The 14,894-nt window shown below is 48.4% G+C and overlaps 1 protein-coding gene across 2 annotated transcripts in view; it reads right to left on the bottom strand.

Annotated features, from left to right (window-relative positions):
- JPH2 (junctophilin 2) overlaps positions 1–13,756 on the bottom strand; it is a 74,494-nt gene extending 60,738 nt beyond the window's left edge. The window contains exons 1-2 of one of the 2 annotated variants that reach the window (XM_030825634.1): positions 12,506–13,365; positions 2,977–4,138 (exon numbers count right to left, since the gene is read on the bottom strand). In XM_030825634.1, the coding sequence (XP_030681494.1) occupies positions 4,128–4,138; positions 12,506–12,884 (390 nt within the window). In that variant the 5' untranslated portion in view covers positions 12,885–13,365 and the 3' untranslated portion in view covers positions 2,977–4,127. Of the gene's footprint in view, positions 1–2,976; positions 4,139–12,505 lie in introns of those variants that run through there. The other variant, XM_003253595.4, reaches the window with a different exon arrangement.
- Positions 13,757–14,894: the final 1,138 nt, after the last annotated feature.

Raw genomic sequence — 14,894 nt, 5'->3', positions numbered from 1 at the left:
ATTGCTTGAACCCGGGAGACGGAGGTTGCAGTGAGCCAAGATCGTACCACTGCACTCCAGCCTGGGCAACTGAGAGAGACTCCATGTCAAAACAGACAAACAAACAATTCATCAGACGATGATAAGATCTTCTAGTCCAAGCCCATAAGTAATCCATCACATAGGCCACTTATTCCCCATCCCGTGTCCACAACTGACATTGCTAATGGATCATGAGGCTGAGTAGCACTATAGCCTGCAGTCCCCCCTCACCACTTCCACAGGTAGCCACACCCAATTAGCCAGTGTTGTGCGTGAGAAAATCTGCTTACCTTCATGGGTAAGCGTAGTCTTATTCCTTCATTATACAGGGGAGGAAGCTCAGGCTCAGAGAGGTAGAGGGACCTACCCAAGGCCACACAGCCCAGGAGTAGCTCAGCTGGGACTGAAAAACAGGTCCCTTGCCTCAATTGCTCTTTCAGCCCTGCCTTGCATAGAAAAGCTGAGTACCCAGAGTGGGGAGAAACAGAGGGAGGCCATCCAGGATTCTGAGCCTACATTCTGGAAAACTGTGCTTAGACACCCCCACCCCCAACCCTTTTTGCATCCTGAGGGCTCCTTATTAGGTCTACATGTAAATACTGTTTGTATGGAGGAAGCACTTTTTAAAAATTGCAAAAGTTAGACCAGGTGCAGTGGCTCACGCCTGTAATCCCAGCACTTTGGGAGGCCAAGGCAGGTAGATCACTTGAGGTCAGGAGTTCGTGACCAGCCTGTCCAACATGGTGAAAACCCCATCTCTAAAAATACAAAAATTAGCCAGGTGTGGTGGCGCTTGCCTGTAATCCCAGCTACTCAGGAGGCTGAGGCAGGAGAATCGCTTGAACCCGAGAAGCGGAGGTTGCAGTGAGCCAGGTGTGGTGGCTCATGACTACAGTCATGACTCCCAGCACTTTGGGAAGCTGAGGTGGGTGGATCTCTTGAGCTCAGGAGTTCAAGACCAGCCTGGTCAACCCCTGTCTCTACTGAAACTACAAAAACAGTAGCCGGTTGTGGTGGTGCATGTCTGTGGTCCCAGCTACTCAGGAGGCTGACATGGGAGGATTGCTTGAGCCCCGTGCAGGGGTGGAGGTTGCGGTGGAGGCCAAGATCCCTCCTGCACTCCAGTCTGGGTAACAGAGTGAGACCCTGTCTCAAATTTAAAAAAAAGAAAACAAAATTTAAAAAGTCGTATGCTCATTGCAAAAAAATCCAAACAACAGAAGAGTATATAAAAGAAAACACCTTTGTCCGGTCTCCCCAGGGTAACTTCTGTTAATGATTTAGATCCTTCCAGGCCTTTTTCTGCCAATTTGCAACCATATACTCATCACAAATAGACTAAAAGATTAGCTGTTCACCAGTCTACCACTGATCCCATCTCTGAGAACACTACATAGCACCTAGCAGGCACTCAATAAATATTCGCCAAATGGCTTTTGTTCACTTATAATGCCCTAGATTTCTTTCTGTATGAATACAGGTGGGTCCACCTCTGTCTTTTTAAAGGCCTGTTGTACTTCATCGCATGGTCTCATAATTAACAGTCCCTTCGGTGAGCATTTAGACTGCGTTACATTTTTCCCATAACAATCCCAAGGCCTTGCTCTCTGGCTGGCCTGCAAGGCTGGCACCAAAGTCCCTTCCCATGGCTTCCAAATGCTGCTGTCCATCAAATCTCCACCGTCTCTGGTTTCCTGGGATCACCAACAGACAACCCGAAGCGGAGGAGCTGGCGGCATTTGGGACCAGCTCCCAGGAACAGGGTCAGATTGCAGCAGGTGGGTGACAAGTCCCTGAGCCGACAGGGCTCCACCACCCCTACATCCAGAGGCTGCTGCCCCAGATGATGCCCCGTAGCTCACCCCAGAAGCAGGGGATTAACCAGGAGGCATCGCCTGGGTGCTGACAGCCCTGGAGCCTGTGGCCTGAGGGAAAGGCCCATTTCCAGGCCTGGGGTCAGCTCAGCAACCCTAAGGGCCTTGGAGACCAGAAATGATTGTGTGTGCAGAAGGCAAGAACGGTCAAGGGGAGAGGGTCTAAAAGGAGCCCCACCTACCTGTGCACAGGCCTGCCCACAACCCCAATGCCCACGGACACTTTCAACAGGCATCTCTCACCCATGGTGTCCAGTACTGAACTCCTGACCTTCCCTCCTCAAACCCTCGCCCCATCTCAGTTCATGGCAACACCATCCTTCCATGGTTCAGGCAAAAGCCTTGGGACCATCTTTAACTCCTCTTTCTCTCAATCCTATCCAGTCTATAAGCTTTTGCTTCAAAATGTGTCTTCTCACCACCTCTGCTGCTACAAGGTAGTGGTGCAAACCACCATCATCTCACCAGTAATAATTGTAATAAACTCACTAGTTGGTATCCATGCCACCTCCCCCTCACCTAATACCTGTCTTCCCAAAACAGCCTCTTCTCAACACAATAGCTAAAAGAATCTCAACAAATGAGTCAGATCCTGTCTTTTTTTTTTTTTTTAGAGACAGGGTCTCACTATATTGCCCAGGCTGGTCTTGAACTCCTGGGCTCAAGCAATCCTCCTGCCTTGGCCTCTTAAAGTGCTGGCCTTCTCCGTACATCCCATCAAGGGTACATACTGTAGGTTTGTCTGTCACTGATGATGTTAAATTTGATCACTTCGTTAAAAGGTAGCCATAGGCCAGGCACAGTGGCTCACACCTGTAATCCCGGCAATTTGGGAAGCTGAGGCAGGCGGATGGCTTGGGCTCAGGAGTTTGAGATCAGCCAGGGCAACAAGGAGAAACCCCATCTCTACAAAAAAATTAGCCAGGCATGGTGATGTGCGCCTGTAATCCTAGGTACTCGCAGGCTGGGGTGGGAGGATTGCTTGAGCCCAGGAGGTCAAGGCTGCAGTGAGCCGTGATTGTACCATTGCACTCCAGCCTGGGTGACAGAGCAAGACCCTGTTAAAAAAAAAAAAAAAAAGTACCCATAAAGGATTCCAATTTAATTACAAATAGAAATAATAAAAACATGGTGCATGCCATCCAGAGTGTCCCCTGCAGGCTGCATGCAGCCGTCCAGCCTCCATGTGTGACTCCAACTCTACCCCATCCACAGCAATGGTCAGCCAGCATTGGCAGGAAGACCTCCAGGCATAAGGTGCTCATTCCTGGCCTGGAGCAGGGGTCACTCTGGAGTTCCTAGCACACCTGGGCTGCTCTGTGGATTCTGCCAGGCGCAGATCTGTGCCAGGCAACTCTCATCAGTTCCCTTTAAGCAGGGAATGAAAGTTACACGGGAGGGAGGTGTGCCAGCCCTAACTTCTCTCCTACTCTGTGGCTTCAGCTTGGGAAGGGATAGGTGAGAACAAGGATAACCCTCCAAGGCAGGAAATCTATGGCAGGAAGCAACCCTGTTCCCCTCGCCCCACACCCCACCCTCAACCAGGGCCCTCAGAAAATGAGACTCGGCATTCCTCATGAGGGTGTGGAGGGCAGGGCCTGCTCCGGGGAACAGCTGCTGGGCACGGAATTAGCAGGCCCTGGAAACAAGCAAGCTCGATGAATCCCAGAAGCCTGGCCTTGGACAGGGGCACGTCTGCAGATATTTGGCCAATCGGGCACATGAATCACTGAAAACAAGGCCGTGGAGAGGAAAGACTAATACAGTCCGCTTTTCTGTCCTGCTAAGGGTCTGCTGTGCTCTCCTGGGGTCTCCATAGAATGCCCAGAAGCTGCCAAGACAGCAGCTTAGCTGACTGTCACACTGATGCCTGGCTGTGAACTGGGACATGAGATTTCCAAGATGAGGTTAAATTATGCTGATTCTACATTCGAAATGGAATCGTGTCTGGCATGGATTCCATCTACACTGGCAGGACTCAAGGCAGAACTAAGCGAATCAGAGTCTTGTCTTATTTACTGTTCCAAAGTCAAAAACTCGTTTTTGTCCTCAAATATCTTCCCGAAGACAGGGACAGCTATGGTTCAGGCCATCCTGAATTAATTCACCCTTTGGAATGTGAAGGAAATACAGGAATATATATTTTGGCATTTCCTATGTGCCAGGCATGATGCTAAGTGCTTCATATGTATTATCTTGTTTCCTTGTCTCGACCATATTCTGAGGGCGATTTTAACACATCCCTAAAGGAAAAAAGGAAACAGAAGCTCAGGAAGGTTACATGCTGCACCCAGGTTCATATGGTTAAGAACCAGCACAGCTGGGATTTGAACCCAGATCTGGCTACCCCAAGTCTCAGATGCTTAAATATCACATGTCTTCCTTTAGTAATATCAGATTCTCTCAGGGCCTCTACACTTGGTTTTCAATAACAATCAAACTATTTTAAGTTAAAAGAGACTCCTTTTCATCTGAAAAACAAAAACAAAAAGATCCACTAGAACTAAGAAATTAACTGAGCAAGGTAAAAGAATTCAAAGTCAATATACAAAAATAGTTGTATTTCTATAAACTAGCAGTGAACAATTGAAAAAATAAAATGTTAAATGCCATTTACAGTATCACAGAAAATAAAATATCTAGGGATAAAATTAACAAAAGATGCGTAAGACATTGAAATCTCTAAAACATTGCTACGTGAAATTAAAGAAAACCTAAACAAATAGGGATATATACCATGTTCATGGGTTGGAAGACTCACTGATAATAAGATGTCCATTCTCCCAAACTGATCTATAGATTTAATACAATCTTCATCAAAATCCCAGCAGGCCTTTTTCAGAAATCAAGAAGCTGGTTTTCTTTCCTTTGTTTGTTTTGTTTTGTTTTTGTTTTTGAGACAGGGTCTCACTCTGCTGCCCAGGCTGAAGAAGCTGATTTTAAAATGGAAATGATCTAGAATAATCCAATTTTGAACAAGAAGAGCAAAGTTGAAGAATTTACTCTGATTTTATGACAATATAAAGCTACAGTAACCAAGGCAGCATGACATTGGCATAAAGATAGACAAACTGATCAGCAGAAAAGATATTCTATTATGCAAATAAATAAATAAATAAATATGGAAGTTAAGTTCCTTCAAGCTTATCTCTGCAAGGAACATGTGTCACAGGCCCAGAGAATGTGATACCAGCTACTTACTGCTCAGTCCTCCAGCCTGGCAAAATCACGTAGCTCCTGTGTTCAGAGTCAATTGGACTAAAATTAGCTTAAGTCATAAGCTTTGAGCAGAAGAAAGAAAACTGGATCCAGAGCACAGAAGCTTGGGTTTTTGACCCAATCATCATAATTAAACATAAAGTCTCAACTTTTCAGCATGTAATAATAATAATAGTAGTAGTAGTAATAAAAGCACTAACACATGCCATACCCTGTTCTAAGAGCTTTACATGGATCAGGGCCTCATTTAATTCTCTCAACAAAATAGAATAAAAGAGAAAATAGCAAGCATTGCACCTAGGAAGGGAAATCTTGTTTCGTGATGGTTTGTTTCAATTTTACATTCTTTTTAGATGTGTATAGGTATAGAATTACAATGTAAAATACATATTTTTTTTTGCATTCACCACCAGGGAAGGAATAAAACACATATCTTATAGTGGGATTGCAATTATAACAGTTTAAAAGCCACTAGGGTAGTAGATGAGAGGGTTTGAGGTAACCCAAGTGATATAATGCCCATAAGACTCTTAGCCGGAGTCTGGTACATAGTAAAGGCATATTAACTAGTAGCCAGGCACAGTTATTACTATTGTCAAGGCCAGCTTCGTGGGTGCTGGAACCATGCAGTCTCCTAGGACCCAGCACTCAGAAGGGCCCTGCGCCTGGGTTAATGCTCTGTTGTCCCCATCTTAAAATTCTTAATGATTTTAAAGAAGGGGTCCACATTTTCATTTTGCACTGGGTCTCACGAATTATGAAGCATGTCCTATTCTGTATCATTGTTTACTGTTTATTATTTAAAATACTTATTTATAATACAAAATGTTTAATGATCACTTATTATTGTCAAATTGCATCTCTGCCTCTTATTAGCTAGACGACCTTGAGTGAGGTACTTGCATGATCTCCACGTCAGTTTCCTCATATGTAAAACAGGAGCCATAACTACTTCTCCATGAGGTTGTCGTGTGACGGTTTAAACGATACAACAGGCTGGGTGCAGTGGCTCACCCCTGTAATCCCAGCACTTTGGGAGGCCAAAGCAGGGGGATCACCTGAGGTCAGGAGCTCGAGACTAGCCTGGCCAAAACGGTGAAATCCCGTCTCTACTAAAACAAAAAGTTAGCTGGGCATGGTGGCACACGCCTGTAGTCACAGCTACTGAGGAGGCTGAGGCAGGAGAATTGCTTGAATCCAAGAGGCAGAGGTTACAGTGAGCCAATATCGCGCCGTCGCACCCCAGCCTGGGCAACAAGAGTGGAATTCCATCTCAAAAAATAAATAAATAAATAACATAACATACCTCAAGAACCTCAAGTGCTAAGAACGGTGCCTGGGACTTAGTAAGCACTCCAAAAATATTAACTATCATTATTATTATTATATATATTTTTTTGACACAGTGTCTCATTCTGTTGCGTAGCCTGGAGTGCAGTAGTGTGATCACGGCTCACTGCAGCCTCAACCTCCCGGGCTCAAGCGATCCTCCCACCTTAGCCTCTCAAGTAGTTGGGACTATAGGCATGTGCCACCACGTCCAGCTAATTTTTGTATTTTTCTTTTTTGTAGAGATGGGGTTTCACCATGTTGCCCAGGCTGGTCTTGAACTCCTGGGCCCCAGCAATCTGTCCATCTTGGCCTTAGCGTTATTATTTTTATTAGCTTTATGGAAAAAAGTCAACTTCGAGCTTCATTCTTCCAGTGCACATTTTGGGGAGGGGATTAATAAAGTCATCAGTGGTTCTGGAACTTATTTGAGCCAGAGATGACTTGGAGAATCTGAGACTATGTGAGAAAATGCCTCCCAGAAAAACACAGATAGTGTTGCATGTATGTTCACATCACGCCTGAAGTTTCAGGGTATTTATGGGTCTCTGAGGCCAACGCAGGGGCCCCAGGACCAAGAACCTCAGAAAACAACAAGCACTAAGGACTCTAGGAGGTCTGGAGTCCGTGAGTGTCTTGGTGGGAACAGCCAGCCAGCCACGCAACAGGCACATAACTCTTTCAGGGCTGGGGCGTGTGCGTGTGCTTTAAGTCAGCAGCTGTTTTTAGCTTTGCTATATATGGCCAGGCGAGGAATGAGAGCTATAGGAGGGGGAGGGGTGCCAAGCAGCTCACAACAGGGTTTGGGAGGCCAGAGCTCCTGCACCAGCCCCACCTTCCCCTTCCCATGCGAGAGCTGGAGAGCTTATCCTCAGACCAAAGAGAAAGCCTAGACGACAGGGAGGGGTCTGCGAGATGGGAATGGCAGGGCTTTGAAGAAGACGCCAAGTCAAGTCACCTTAGAATGAGCGTCAAACTTTTTGGACCATGACTTGCAGTAAGAAACACATTTTACATTGCAAAACATACATAAATGCAGACACTTTTAAACACACACACACTCTCACACATTGTGTGTGTGTGCATATATATGTGTATCTCACCAACTGAATAAATATTTCAGAAAATAATACTTTATCTTATTCTCTGTGAAATACTCCGATACTTTTCTATTCTGTTCTGCTCTGTTCTTTCCTTTTGAAAAATGCAGGTCCTGACCCACTGAACTGACTTCACCATCCACTAATGCATTGACATCTCCAGTTTGGAAAACTGCTGGTTCCTTTGTAGCATTTGATTGCAAGAAAAGGAGGGCAGTGGAGAAGACTTCTGAACCTTTGAGGATAAGATGCAAGTTTCAGCTTTATCTCCTAGCTGGATGGCAAGTTTTGGACCTCGCAGTTTTTCGTGCTCTGTCCTCTCATCCTGGAGTCTCCCTCCGCCCTTGTCACCTGGCTCACTCCTGCACGTATGTCGGGGCTCGGCTTGCAGCTGACTTCAGGAAGCCTCCCTGAATGCCTGCGTCTGGTCAGCTGCTCACTCTGGCTTTGTTACTCCCCTGTCTGTCCCTACCTAGCACCCAACACAGAACTGCAGGACGATTTCCTGTGAAGACAGGGAGCGTTTCCCTTCTGCTTATTTCTACACCACAGGCGTAGCATAGTGCTAGCTGCATCGTAGTCACTAAATAAATATTCACTGGATGAATTAATAATAGGTAATAGTAATAAGAGCAGCCACCATTTGCTGAGTACTCATTCATCCCATGAGAAGTCTTTTGAGACATACGGATAGGTCCATTTTATAGACAAGGAAATTAAGGTTTGGTGAGTTTAAATAATGTGGCAGGGCCAGGGGAATGACCCAGGGCTGCCCGACTCCCAGCCGTTCCTAATCACAGGATCTTATTTGTCCATATTCCCCTCAGCCATACCCAGGTTGGGGCAAAGGGTGAGGGCAGATCCTTAACAAACCCTCGGGGGACTGATGACAGGTTGATTAAAGAGATTTTCCGAAGCAGTGGCCACGTCTAATTTTGGAGAGTTACACCTCGTGTGTGGCTTGGGAAAGAGAATCTGTGAGGTTTCCAGGGTCCCTGGATGTGGGGTTGTCTCTTCTGGGAGAAGTCTGGGGCTCTGACAAACCAAGGCAGCAGGGCTTCTGGTCACCTGGCCTGAAGAGCTCCTGGGCACACTTGGGATAAAATCCAGGGCCTGCAAAGCCTGTGTGATCCAGCCCAGGCCACGATGTCTGCACCCCTCGCTCACTCTGGCATTCTTGCTGTTCCTCAAACCTGCCAAGCCCAGCCCTGCCTTGGGGCCTTTGCAACGGGATTCCCTCTGCCTGAGGGGACCTACTTCCTCTACAGGCTCCCCCATCCCGCTTCTGAGACGACTCCATGTAAGAACAGCTTCCTCTTCCGCCTCTGTTAGTTTTTTCCATAACACTTGTAACTTTTGGAGATTACATGTATGTTTGTTTTCTAGTTTATGTTTCTCCACTGGACAGGGAGCTCCTTGAGGACCTTGTCTTGCTCACTGCCCCCGCCCTAGAACTTGCTGTGAAGCAGTGCCTGGAACAGAGCAGGTGCTCAGTAGTACTGGTTGCATGAATGAATGAATGAATGAATGAATGAATAGGTTTTCCTCTTTTAGACACACTGGGAGATGGGCCTATGGTTTCCTATGCTCATTTTGACCCAGAGATTTGTGTCCTGTGACTCACATCCAGACCCAAAACACACACATACACACACATACACACACACATAAAGACACACACACACAGAGACATGTGCACACACAGACACACATGCACACACGCACACACACACCTTGGTTTGAAGAGAAGAGGGATGGGAACGGACATTCTACGCATGCCTACAGTACACCACTGTGTATAGGTAACTGACGCCGTATAAGCACTCAAGGATTATCTCCATTTTTAGCCAGAGAAACTGAGGCTTGCTCTCTGCTGTGTCTCCAGTGCCTAGCACTGTGCCTGGCACAAACGTCTGCTGAACTGAATTGCACTAGATTCAAGAGGCTCAGAAAACAGTTCAAGGTCACCCAACTAGCAAGTGGTGGAGCCATAATCTGTGCTCAGGGCTCTTCAGTTCCCAGCCAGTGCTGGGTAGCAGCCATAGGCACCTGCACAAACTCCAGCGACCTCGTTAACATCCAGACACGGTCTGGAGGGCAGGCCCTCACCCAGACACCCACCAACTGGCAGCTCAGATGCAAATCTATCCTGCACCTGAGGCTGCTTTCAACATGCCCAAGGGCCTCGGCTTCAGCAAACCTTGCTCCCTGGGCTGGCTGATGCCTTTTCCTGCCCCAGCTGCCCTGATCCCAGCCCCATTCCCACACTTCCTGGCCACTGTCAAAAAGAAGAGACACTAGTGACGAATATAATGTCCTATGAATGCCTTCTGATGCCAAATGTCATTTGTAAAAATTAGCCAGTTTTGAGTTATCTGTGTCAGTTCCTCTTTCCAATGCAGCTCATTAGGAAGACTCCATAGAATTATCCTGCGTCAGAAAGAGTTTGAATGACCATTCAAAACTGCAGCCAGCAAACTTTCGCTGTAAAGAGTCAGGTAGGGCGGGGTGTGATGGTTCACACCCGTAATCCCAGCACTTTGGGAGGCCAAGGCAGGTGGATCACTTGAGGTCAGGAGTTCAAGACCAACCTGGCCAACGTGGCAAAATCCCATTTCTACCAAAAAATACACACACACACACAAAAATTAGCAGGGTGTGGTGGCAGGTGCCTGTAGTCCCAGCTACTAGGGAGGCTGATGTAGGAGAATCACTTGAACCTGGGAGGCAGAGGTTGCAGTGAGCTGAGATTGTGCCACTGCACTCCAGCCTGGGCTACAGAGTAAGACCCTGTCTCAAAAAACAAACAAACAAAAAAAGTCAGATAGTAAATACTTTGGGTTTTGCAGGACAAGAAGCAAAATTGAGGATGTTACGTAGGGGCTTTACAAATAATTTCACATGTCAAAAAAATATTGTTCTTCTTCTTCTTCTTCTTTTCCATTGTTCTCAGCTTATAAGCTGTGCAGAACTGACAGCGAGCCAGTTCAGCCCATGATCTATGGTTTGCTAGGCCGTAATTTAAATCAATACTTTTTAAACTTTGATGTGTATAAAAATTGCCTGATACGCTTGTGAAAGCGGTGTTAGGGCCCACACTCAGAGATTCTGATGAGAAGGTCTGGGTGGGCCACTGAATTTGCATTTCCAACTGATGGATAGACGGTGCTGATGCTGCCCGTCCACCGACCACATTTTGAGCAGTACTGATATTTTAAAGTGTCCCTTTTCACAGATGAGGAAACTGGCTTAGCTAAGTGATATGTCCAATGTTACACCCCGTGGACTAGGTAATGACATCTGCTCTGCCACTCCACAGGGCTGTTTTGCCACAGAAAACTCCTCTGTGCTTCTTTAACCCACTGCTACTCTCATGCTTCTGAGCCTTTGTCCTCACTCCTCTCTCTGCCCCATGCCCACCCTCACAAATGTAACTTTCCTGTAGAGACCAAGCTCAGGCATCGGCTCCACTTGAAGTATTTCCTGACCTCCTCAAATCTAAATTCTCCTTTCTGCAACAGTATCTGTACATACTTGTGTATAATGTGTATAACTGTTTGTCTGCATGCCTATCTTTGTTTTTTTATTTTTCGTTTTGTAGAGATGGGGATCTTGCTAGATTGCCCAGGCTGATGTTGAACTCCTGGCCTCAAGTGATCCTCCCACCACGGCTTCCCAAAGTGCTGAGATTACAGGCATGAGCCACGGAATCCGAGAATTGCTTGAGCCCAGGAGTTTGAGACCAGCCTGGGCCACATAGTAAGACCCCATCTCTACCAAAAAACAATGAATTAGCTAGGCTTGGTGGCATGTGCCTGTAGTTCCAGCTACTCAGGAGGCCGAGATGGGAGGATTGCTTGAGCCCAGGAGTTCAAGGTTGCAGTGAGCTGTGATTGTGCCACTGCACTTCAGCCTGAGCAACAGAGCAAGAACTATCTTTAAAAAATTTAAAAAAGGAAACACAAAAGGAATGTAGGCCGGGCAGTGTCTCACACCTGTAATCCCAGCAATTTGGGAGGCCGAGACAGGCAGATTGCTTGAGCTCAGAAGTTTGAGACCAGTCTGGGCAATATGGAAAAGCGCTGTCTCTACAAAAAAAAAAATTAATCGTAATAATACAAAAATTAGCAGGGCATGGTGGTGCACATCCGTAGTCCCAATTACTAGGGAAGCTGAGGTTGGTGGATCACTTGATCCTGGGAGGTCGAGGCTGCAGAAAGCCGAGATCATGACACTACACTCCAGCCTGGGCAACAGAACGAGACCTTGTCTCGAAAAAAAAAAAAAAAAAAAAAAGAATCCATAGGTGGATCATAGATGGATGGATGGATGGAAAGATGGATGGGTGGATGGGCAGGTAGATGTATGAATGGCTGGATGGGTAGATGAATGGTTGGGTGGAAGCATGAATGGGTGGGTGGGTAGATGGATGGATGGGCAGGCAGATGGGTGGGTGGATGGATGGATGAATGGATGAATGGACGGACGGGTGGGTGGATTGGTGTGTGGATAGATGAGTGGATAGTTGGATGGGTGGATGGATGGGTGGGTGGGTGGATGAATACTCCTCATGATCTATTGCTTGAAAATAATTTTCATGGCACAGTTAAGACTAGACCCTAATTCTGCTAGAGTATATTCCACGGCTGTTTATGTAGGGGCATACCGAACATGCTAACGGTAGTAGTTACATTTTATTGTGTGTTGAGTGTGCACTTGTATGGCAGGCTTTGTACTAAGCACTCCCACTAATCCTCTCAATAACCCCTTTATTAGCTCCATCTTTACTACAAGAAAATGGATGCTCAGAAAGGTAGAGCAGCTTGCCCAAAGCCACACAGCAAATCACATCCTAGCCCATCTGATTCTGTGCCAATTGCCGGTCACCTTTCCCACCCTCCGCCAGCGTTTCTCACCCCCCCTGGCCCCGCCCCACCTCTGCAGGCCCCCAGCTGGCCTCACCTCCATCAGCATAGGTCTCGGTGCCATAGCCGTCTTGCAGGCCATTGTTCCAGGTGCCCTCGTACTTGGCACCGCTGCTTGAGCTCTGCCGGATTCCGTAGCGTCCCTTGAAGCCATGTGTCCACTCGCCCTTGTAGAGCCAGCGCCCCTTGGTCTCTATGCCCAGCCCATGCCGTTTGCCCTGGCTCCAGTATCCCTCAAAGGTGTTTCCGCTGGGCCAGGTATAGACACCTGCCACCTCAAAGCCAAAGTTCCAGGAGCCAGAGTATTCGCCCTGGCCCTTAGGGCCGGTGCACAGTCCGTGCCCATGGGCCTTTCCCCCCTCCCAGCCCCCGCAGTACGCCCCACCATCATCAAAGTCGAAGCGGCCCCCGCTCATCTCATCATAGCCCCTGACAACCTCCCCGTGCTCCAGCGTGGGTGCAGAGGGCGTGGGTAATGCCTGCAACACTCCTCCAGTGCCCTCGGGGGCAGGCCCCCAGACTCACCACTGCACCCCAGGACGGGGGAAGCAGGATGCCAGCAGAGGCTGAAAGAGCCCCGGCGCCAAGTCAGCACCGGGTAGGCTAGTCAGTGCCATGCCCGGGATCCCCGACTCCACCAGCCAGAGTAAGGCTGCCTGCTGGAAAGAAAGCAGGAAGGAAAGGTTCAAAGTCCCACAAAGCGTCCCAAATCTGCCTTCCAAAAGTCCAAGGGAAAACGGTGTGATCTCTTTAAGAAGCCCACTGAAAGGGTGGGGTGGAGGGGTCCCCAGCCTTTTCAAAGAGGGGAAATTCCCCTCGGTGACAGCCCACGCCGGAGGCTGAATTCCCGCAGCCCGCTGGCCCCCTTCTCCACCCCAGTGGGTGTGCGGGCCTGTCGGTCTCCCTGCCGCTGCCCCGCCCCCTTTCTCCAATCCTGCCCTCCTCCTGGGACGGAAAGGTCAGTGTTGCCCTAACAAGGCCATTGGATCTCAGAAGCTGCTCCCAAAATAACCCCCCGCCAGGCCAGCCTTCTTCAAAGCGGGAAGGAGGCGTATTTCAAATCACGCCCGTGCTGCAGACCCGGGCAGTGGCTGGAGGGATGAGGAAGGAGGCTGAGAACTGAGTGCAGGCAGCCCAGGGAACCTGGCGTCTTTTCCTCCCGGGAATGACAGCTCCCTTCCATTCTCAGAGTCCCCTGGGTCTGCGGGCAGGGAGGGCGCCGGGGAATCGGGGAAGGGAGGGGAGAGGGAGACCAGCAGAACGCCCAGTCCTGGAACACTGAAAATCCCCCAGAGCGAGGAGGTTGGCAGACCTCAGCCCCATCACCACTCACATGCCCTAAGGGGACCTGGGGTTACAGCACCACTGCCAGCCCCATCAAGGAATCCGGTGACCTAAAGAGAAAGGAATGGAGACAGTTTCACATGTGCTTCCGAAAGCAGAGGAGGGAAGTCAGAAAGAGAGGGGAGGCTGTGGAAACAGAGTCTGGAAGATACACCGAATCTCAGTCCAGTGCTCACGCACCATCCTGAGCTCCCTCCACCTCTGGAAGCCGGGGAGAACTTGGTGCAAGAAGCAACCATCTGTTCCCTTTCTCTCTCCCCTGAAGGGCAAAGAGAAGGGAGAGGAGCCTGCCCTCCTCTCTGCCTGAGACACAGACTGGGCGTCCCGCTAGCTTCCTCTCCCCACCCCTTGATGCCTCCGCGCCCTCCCTGCCCCCTGCCGCAGACCCAGCCGATCCTGAGGGTCAAAGGAGTCCCCTTCCTGTCAACGCAGGTTGTGTTGTAATGAGGTCCTCTCAGAAATTCTCAAGGGTCATGATTTTTTAAAATTTCCCTTTCCGAGCTGTCTTTTGCTCTAGTGTCCTAGGAGCCTGTGAGGCCAGAGTTCAGAAAGCTCTTGGGGCAGGGCCAGGAGAGAAGGGCCTGGGTGGATTCCCAGCCACTCAGGTTCCCACCAAACTCCAGTAAAAAGAACAAATAAATCTCCACGGCAAGAAGCTGTGGCCAGAGCTAATGACTGCAAATCCCAGCTAAGCCCAAGGTTAATGGGAGTATAGAGGAATTCTGGGAAAGGTAACAGCCACCAAGACTAGGAAGATCTGTGTGTGTCTGTGTGTGTCTGTGTGTGTGTGTGAACGTGTGAGTGTGTGTGAAAGTGTATGAGTGTCTGTGGTGAGAGTGTGTTGTGTGTGTGAGTGTGTGTGGTAAGAGTGTGTGTGTTTGTGTTTGTGTGTGTGTGAGTGTGAGTGTGAAGATGGGGACGGAAGAGAAAGAGAGAACTAAGCACAGAAGGTACTAGAGAACATTAGACAATTATCTGACTTTAAACTTATCTGACATATTTCCAAACCCCGTGAGAACTTAGGCCACGTGAAGTCACTGCGGAAGTCTTGTTCCTGTTCGGGAAGTGGGTGAAAAATGTTC

The sequence above is a fragment of the Nomascus leucogenys genome, chromosome 13 (genome assembly GCF_006542625.1).
Source record: "Nomascus leucogenys isolate Asia chromosome 13, Asia_NLE_v1, whole genome shotgun sequence".
In the NCBI taxonomy this organism is placed as follows: Eukaryota; Metazoa; Chordata; class Mammalia; order Primates; family Hylobatidae; genus Nomascus; species Nomascus leucogenys.
The sequence above is the reverse complement of the archived record's forward strand: the minus strand, read 5'-3'. Positions and strand labels throughout refer to the sequence as shown.